This window comes from Callorhinus ursinus, unplaced genomic scaffold (genome assembly GCF_003265705.2).
Source record: "Callorhinus ursinus isolate GAN/ISIS: 27379988/994484 unplaced genomic scaffold, GSC_fseal_2.0 scaffold104, whole genome shotgun sequence".
Classification (NCBI taxonomy): Eukaryota; Metazoa; Chordata; class Mammalia; order Carnivora; family Otariidae; genus Callorhinus; species Callorhinus ursinus.
In genome coordinates, this window is record NW_027397166.1 from 1 (window position 1) to 8,089 (window position 8,089).

At 47.2% G+C, this 8,089-nt stretch overlaps 1 protein-coding gene across 1 annotated transcript; it reads right to left on the reverse strand.

Annotated features, from left to right (window-relative positions):
• Positions 1 to 1,776: 1,776 nt before the first annotated feature.
• On the reverse strand, positions 1,777 to 3,401 carry LOC141371813 (endogenous retrovirus group K member 13-1 Env polyprotein-like). The gene is given in 1 exon segment (XM_073889241.1): positions 1,777 to 3,401. A coding segment is annotated over 1 exon segment (1,395 nt). The 5' UTR covers positions 3,365 to 3,401; the 3' UTR covers positions 1,777 to 1,969.
• Between the last annotated feature and the right edge of the window lie 4,688 nt (positions 3,402 to 8,089).

Consider the following 8,089-nt stretch of genomic DNA (forward strand, 5'->3'; position numbering starts at 1 on the left):
TCCCCAGATTAAGGAAGTTCTCAGCTATGATTTGCTCAAATATATTTTCTAGTTTTCTCTTTCTCTGCACCCCCTCAGCGATTCCAGTAATTCTGACATTGGAACGTTTCATGGTGTCACTTATTCCTCTGAATACATTTTCATGGATTTTGAGTTGTTTTTCCATGGTCTCCTCTTTTTCCTTATTTTCTATCAATTGGTCTTCTAGATCACTAATTCAGTTTTCTGCCTCACTTACACTAGCTGTTAGATTATCTATATTAGATCGGATCTCATTGATAGCATTTTTAAGTCCTGCCAGTTCAGCTTTCTTTTTTGCTCTTAGAGACTCTATGTTGCCATTAATCGATTTCTCCATTCTAGCTATTGTCTTCACAACTGCTACCCTGAATTCCATTTGCGACATCTTGGTTATATCTGTATCCATTTGTAAATTTGTGGCAGAAGTCACAGTCTCCGAGTCTTTCCTATTTTGGGGGTTCCTCCTCCTAGTCATTCTGTTAGGGGAGGTTGAGGGAATATACAGAGTCCAAATTATTGCCCACAACCCAAGCAAGATGCACCTGTTTTATAGGGACCTTACGGTTGTTGGCCTCTTGTTCTCCCAGCATGTCTTCTGGGGGAGGGGCCTGCCGAGCTGTTACTCAGGTAACCCTGTTTGGGCAGAGTTGCCCTGCCCCTTGTGGGGGGGCTTGGGCTCAGAGATAACCGGATTTTTGGGGCTTTTGTTCTCTGGCGGCTTTCCCTGGTGGCTTTCCAAGTCTATTCTGAAAGTCAGAGCAGAAGAGATCATTTCCAACCCTTTGCCTCAAAGTAGAGAGATTGTAGTCTGATTCTTCAGTGAGCTCTCCAGGCCACACTATCTCCGTTTCTGTCTGTGCTGCTATAAACTGCAGTGTCCTGGGTTGTGCGCCCCTCAGCAGCACTCCCAGTCCTCGCCTCTTGTTCAGGGCATGTCTCTGCTCTTTGTAATTCTAAAATGGCCAGCCACCCCCAGTTTGCATGGTCGGCCCCACCACTCCTGGTTTCAGTCTGAGGGGCTGCCCTGAAGTCCTTTCCCCCTCACTACCGATCTGTGAGTCTGTTCCTCGTCCCCAGCGTGGAAGGCTTTTGCACACCTGTGTTATTTCACTTCCCTAGCCCCAACGCTTATGGCAGCTCCTTTCCCCTTCTGTTTATCCTCTGATATCTGCCCGCAGAATCATGGCTCCCTACTTCATACCTCAAAACCAACCACCTGCAATATTGTGTTTGTAGAGATCCAGATCTATCTTCTTACATCTCAGGCTGATTTCATGGGTGTTCAGAGTGGTCTGGTAGATAACCAGCTCAATTCCGGGGACTGGTAGAAATAGGGTCCCCTACTCCTCCACCATCTTTTCCTTTTCCTCTACTTTTTAACTTTTTCAAGAACCTCCATAATGTTTTCCAGTGTGACTGTAGCAGTTTGCATTCCCACCAACAGTGTAAAAGGGCTCCCCTTTCTCTGCATCTTCTCCAACATCTAAGGTTTCCTATGTTGTTAATTTTAGCCTTTCTGACAGTTGTGAAGTGGTGCCACGGCCCGCGTGCAAGGTCGAACAGGGGTGAGGGTAAGAGAATGAAACATAAAAGTATGGGAACAGGAGGGTTGCCCACGGGGATGCCGCGAGCAACAACTTTATTCTTTCTCACACACTTTATATAGGCTTAGGTTATATAACAATAAGACATAAACAAGTTCCACAGGTTCCTCCCTGCCCTTCTCCTGGCTCCGTTCCGTGTTTCTGATTCAAGGCCAGATTCCTCAAGCGCATAGTTTCTTCCCATGCCTTCAAAGGGCCTGGTGCGCTATTTTTCAGGGCTTATCAATAACACTGTGGTTTCTTAGCCTAAATACAACTCGGGCTAGCCAGTACCACATGTTTTTGTATGGGGGCAGTTAGGTGGCCATGGTTCAAAGGGATCAGGGAGCCTTTGCTCTACCTGATTAACCCCTTTGTTGCTCATGGTTCCCGACATATCCCCCTTTTATCTTTAAACGCAACATGTGTACATTTGCTTGGGTACTAGCCATGAAAGCAAACAGACAGCGACTCCAAGCACACCATAAGCAGAGTAATAAGGTTACCCCTACAACCAGAGCACACATAATCTAGAAGGAATGTTGGAGGATATTAAAGGGGTTAAACCCCTGTAGCTTTTGTAGAAAGGATTGTGCCATGTCTCTGGGGGTGACTACATGCAGATGGGAGGAGGCTATATTGTTTATTTGTTCTTGCAATTGAAACAGATCTAGGCTTACATTTGTCTCATGCCAGATACCTTGCAAGTGCCTCTGCACCGTTTCCCAGGAGACGTTGTCAGCTTTCAGGGGGGTCACACCAATGGAACCATACCCTCCGTGGCACACAAAGGACAAACGAGTATGTAACAATGAATATTGGGTGCCCAAATATTCGACCGCCTGCTCTAAACCATCTAGGCGAGCCAAAATTTTTCTATCTATACTTCCTTGTGTAGCAAGGGTCTGGGAGACATTATGAGCCAAGCTATTTACATGAGCGGCAGTATGTATGCCCTGGGACAGTGCCACCGTGGAGACAGTAGCTGATGCTATCAAAGACACCAAGGCAGTGATGCCAGCTATTAGGAGGCCTAGGAAACGTCGCCCCCGGCTAAGTAGGCCCTCCAATTCTTGCGCAAATTGGTAGCCATAATCTCTATACCAGGGCCCCCTCACCTCTACAGGCATCATTAGATAAGGGGGCTGCATGGCTAGGAAAACCTTCTTTGTTGGATTTGGGGCGCTGGGTAAAGGCAAACAGTTGGTGAGATAACACTCCTCACAAGTTATTTTGTAAAGGGTTCTATTGGCCTTAGCCTTGGGTACTACAGATCCGTCCCCCACTACAAACAGAAACGGTGGGGAAAGACATGCCTGAATTTGAAATGTCAATGGGCCCGTGGGGAAGCCAGGGAAAAGGGGTGAATTAGTTTTAACATCTCTCATGGCCGCAACAATTTTCCATAAGTCCGGGTGTCTCATCCTCCCCAGTGATAGCAGTCCCCCGGGAGCAGAATTATTGTGGTCGTATGGCCCATATCCTGAAGGTGGGGGGGAGCGGCGCAAAGGGAGATCCCTGTCTTTTGACCAGTCAATTATATAAGTGTCAGGTATGCCATGGGGAGTCACAATCTCTGGGTTGTGATGAACGCAGGTTTTCCAAGAGGGTCCGTAGGTTTTCCACGTTAAGTCAGATTTGCAGAGGGGATAGTCAAGGTATGGGGTCTCAAGGGATCTGGAAGCGGGTCCGAAACGGCCAACAGGCAGGGGCCGTCGATGTTGAAGGACAACCTCGTTGATGTCCCAATTCTCCACCATTACATGAGGTGCCAAAGTGTCTCCTCTGGGTGGCTCAGTTCCAAACCAAGAGCGGATTCTTCGGGAGACTGGTGAAGTGACCACGCATCCATAATGGGGCGCCTCAGGGCCATCGATGGCCTGGAAACAAATGAGGGGGGCAGAAGCCAGGCTGGTCCAGTTAAAAGGCGCCACAGCATGAGTGAGGCCGGAAATCTCAGGCCCATCAAAAATGTCTGTGAAGTTAGTAAACACCCTGGGTGAGGGATCCTTCCAGGTGACTGCCCTCGCGGTAGGAGGGTCCGGGACAAAAGCCAGTAAGGAGAGGCCTGGGCAGAGTCAAGGGTTAAAAGTGATAGCATGGCAAGGAAAAGGGCAACAGCCGTGACTGGCTGGCCCGACTCACGCACGGTGGCCTCAGCTCGAGCGGTCAGGGCTTTGATGTCTCCGCATGTTATTTTCCTCTGATCCGAGGCGGGGCGTCTCCTCGTCCTCCCGGAGCGGATCTGGAGCTGCCTCATTCTGCAAACCATCACGGACAATGCGGACGCATCGGAGCGGGAGCCAGCGTGGCGTCTCCTCATCCTGGGGAAAGACACAAGCGCATCCTCGGCCCTGGCGTAGGACCGGGTCAGGTCCCCTCCATTCCACAGTGGCGAGGTCACGCCACTTCGCATAGAGGAGGGGAGCCCGCTCAGGCTGCCAAAAACGTTCGGCGGCAGTGCGGCCAACCGAGTCAACATTCAAAAAATTTAAAACAAAGAGTACTAATGAAAGGTGTAAGTGAGGTGAATATTTTATTTTCCCCTGTAGTATTTCCCCCTCCTTTAATTTTTTGAGGTACATTTTGAGGGTGGAATGGGCTCTTTCGACAATGGCCTGACCTTGAGAATTATAAGGAATACCTGTTGTATGAGTGATGTGAAAATTTGCACAAAATCCTGGATATATTATTAAGTCCTTCAGGGTCCAACTAGATCTACTCAATAGTAAGCCCCATGTGTTTGGGGGGAGAGGTCCCCATATCCCTGTACTTATTGGTTGAGGGGGCATGCCAGCTTCTAAATAAACAGAACTATTTGGGGCCAGATCTAATCCTGCACTGGCTGGGGTGCCTCGGTGAAGGGATTCAATCCCAGGGAGGTCGGCCGTGTTGGCTCTGACCTCAGAGATGGGGGGGAGAGCATTGCCGCTATTGTTTGGTGGGGCTGCGGGAAGCCCCGTTGGGAGTTTCCCTGCTGCAGGGGGTGGCCAAGGCGGTCAGTTTTTGATCGACACTCATTGGCCCAGTGCCGTCCCCGCATACACCTGGGACACACAGAAGGTGGCTGTGGCTTATTAGGGGGGTTCCCCGAGGGAAAGTTGAAAGATGGGGCTTGTCTTGAGCCCTTAGGGCATTCATTACGAAAGTGTCCAAGTTTCCCGCATAGAAAGCAGGGCATGCGAGCTTTAGAATTCATTGGGGACTTTCCCTTTTGTTTTTTAAGAAGTTGTGAATGTAGCTGCTGCGGAGGAATTTCTCAAAGGGCCGCTGCTAAAGTCACCCCTTGTACATAACTGGGACCAATGTCTGCACACAGCCGCAAAAAATCCTCAAGGGTGCCCGTGGACTTCCAAGGCCTTATGGCCGCTTGGCATGCTGAATTGGCATTCTCAAAGGCTAGCTGCTTCACTATAATAGTTCCTGCCTCTCCGTCCACAACAATCCTACTTACAGCTTGCAAAAGCCGTGAAACAAAATCTTGATAGCGTTCATCGGGCCCCTGTCTTATTTTAGATAATTCCTCTGTCCTTGTGCCAGTGGTCGGTAACTTTTTCCATGCAGTCAAAACAGCCTCATTGATTTGAACATAGGCAATCTCAGGGAAATGTATTTGGTTACCCACTTCATAATAAGCTCCAGTACCAGCCAACATCTCATATGTGACAGGGATTTGGGTCCTTTTGTTATAGATAGCCAGATTGTTACACTTTTCCTTGAATTCGGCCTTCTACAACAAATAATCTCCCCCATTAAGGCAAGCCCGGGCAACAACCTTCCAATCTCCCGGGCAAAGAGCTTCTCTGGTAAGGTTTTCTATCATGGATAGGGTAAAGGGAGCAGTGGCCCCGTACTGACTACAGGCAGCCTTTAAGTCTTTTAACATTTTAAAATTTAAGGCAGTATATGTCCGTTGGCCTCCCTGTAAGGTTACTGGGTAGGCATTAAATTCTCCCACGTCTTCTCCTGCCTGCTGCGCTGTTAGTAAAGTTCTCTGTAAAGGGCTAATGTTGGATACAGAGGACTTGGCAGCGCTCTGCTGATTGGTCATAATGGGAAAAGCCTGCAGCGTGCTAGTTTGAGTACACTTAGTCACAGAATTGATCCCCTGCCCAGAGGCTGTGACTGCAGGCAGGACCGATTTCAACGATGTGGGCATAGTCAGAATGGGGTCATCATCAAGATAAACATCATCATCGCCAAATTCATCCCCACCACTCTGAGCCTTAGGGGCTTTCCCCGCCAAGGGTATAGGAGGTGGTGGAGGAGGGAAAGGATCCTGGGTGGGTATGTTAGCATCATTGCCCAGGATCTCAAAAGAGGATACCCCAGTGGGAGTCAGGGGTACTTTAATAGGATCTTTTTTCTCATCTTCAACCCATGATTTTAAAGATATCAGCTCAATTTTTTGTTGTGGCTCCAGGATTTCACAAATATGAGACCAGAGGCCCATTGTATTGGGCGGCAAGGCACCGGAGCCCCGCAACTTTATTTGATTTTTCATCTCTTGGCCCACCCGTCTCCAATCCTCTGGGTTTGCTGTTCCTTCTAGTGGGAACCAAGGGCACAAATCTTTTATGTTCCTGAAAAATTCCTGCAGTGTGGAGGAAGACACCTTATGCCCTCTCTCTGCCAATAAAATCTGCAGGGTCCGCAGAAAATATGCATGACTAGCGGACTGACTTTGTCCCATAATTTCTTACTCCTGTCGTGCCGGTTAAACGACCGGTTCTCTTACCTGAATGTTTGCAACGTCAGTGTCCAGGATCCTCTTTCATGTGCTCAGGTCCCTGTTCGGGCGCCACTTGCCACGGCCCGCGTGCAAGGTCGAACAGGGGTGAGGGTAAGAGAATGAAACATAAAAGTATGGGAACAGGAGGGTTGCCCACGGGGATGCCGCGAGCAACAACTTTATTCTTTCTCACACACTTTATATAGGCTTAGGTTATATAACAATAAGACATAAACAAGTTCCACAGGTTCCTCCCTGCCCTTCTCCTGGCTCCGTTCCGTGTTTCTGATTCAAGGCCAGATTCCTCAAGTGCATAGTTTCTTCCCATGCCTTCAAAGGGCCTGGTGCGCTATTTTTCAGGGCTTATCAATAACACTGTGGTTTCTTAGCCTAAATACAACTCGGGCTAGCCAGTACCACATGTTTTTGTATGGGGGCAGTTAGGTGGCCATGGTTCAAAGGGATCAGGGAGCCTTTGCTCTACCTGATTAACCCCTTTGTTGCTCATGGCTCCCGACAAAGTGGTATATCTTTTTTTAATTTAAATTCAAGTCGCCAACATATAGTACATCATTGTTTTTTGGTGTAGTGTTCATTAATTCATTAGTTGTGTATAACACCCAGTGCTTATTACATCATGTTCCTTCTTTAATACCCATCACCCAATTACCCCATCGCCCCACCCATATCCCCTTTGACATCGCTCAGTTTGTTTCCCAGAGTCAAACATCTCTTATTGTTTTTCTACCTCTCTGATTTCTTCCCTTTAAACTTTCCCTCCCTTCCCCTATGATCCCTTGCACTATTTCTTATATTCCACATATGAGTGAAACCGTATGATAATTGTCTTTGTCTGCTTGATGTATTTCACTTAGCATATTCCCCTTGAGTTCCTTCCATGTCGATATAAATAGTAGGCATTCATTTTTTCTGATGGCTGAGTAATATTCCATTGCATATATGAACCACATCTTCTTTATCCATTCATCTGTTGAAGACATCTCAGCTACTTCCATAGTTTGGCTACTATGGACGTTGCTGCTATGAACATTGGAGTGCAGGTGACCATTCTTTTCACTACAACTGCATCTTTGGGGTAAATACCCAGCAGTGCAATTGCTGGGTCAAAGGGTGTCCCTATTTTTAACTTCTTGAGGAAACTCCATACTTTTTTTAGAATGGTTGTACCAGTTTGCCTTCCCACGAACAGTATAAGAGGGTTCCCCTTTCTCCAAATCCTCAACATTTGATGTTTCCTCCCTTGTCCATTTTTGCCGTTCTAACTGGTGTAAGGTGGTATCTCAATGGGGTTTTGATTTGTATTTCCCTGATGACACATGATGCGGAGCAGTTTTTCATGTATTTGTTGGCCATTTGTATGTCTTCTTTGTAGAAGTGATCAATTTTTTATATATCTTGGATACCAGCCCTTTATATGATATGTCATTTGTAAATATCTTCTCCCATTCCCTAGGTTGCCTTTTAGTTTTGTTGACTATTTCCTTTGCTGTGCTGAAGCTTTTTATCTTGATGAAGTCCCAAAAGTTCAATTTTGCTTTTGTTTTCCTTGCCTTTAGAGACATATCTTGAAGAATTTGCTGCACCTGAGGTTGAAGAGGCTGTTGCCTGTGTTCTCTTCTAGGATTTTGATGGATTGCTCTCTCACATTTAGGTCTTTCATCTATTTTGAGTTTATCTTTGTGTACAGTGTAAGAGAATGGTCCATCTCGTTCTTCTGCATGTGGCTGTCCAA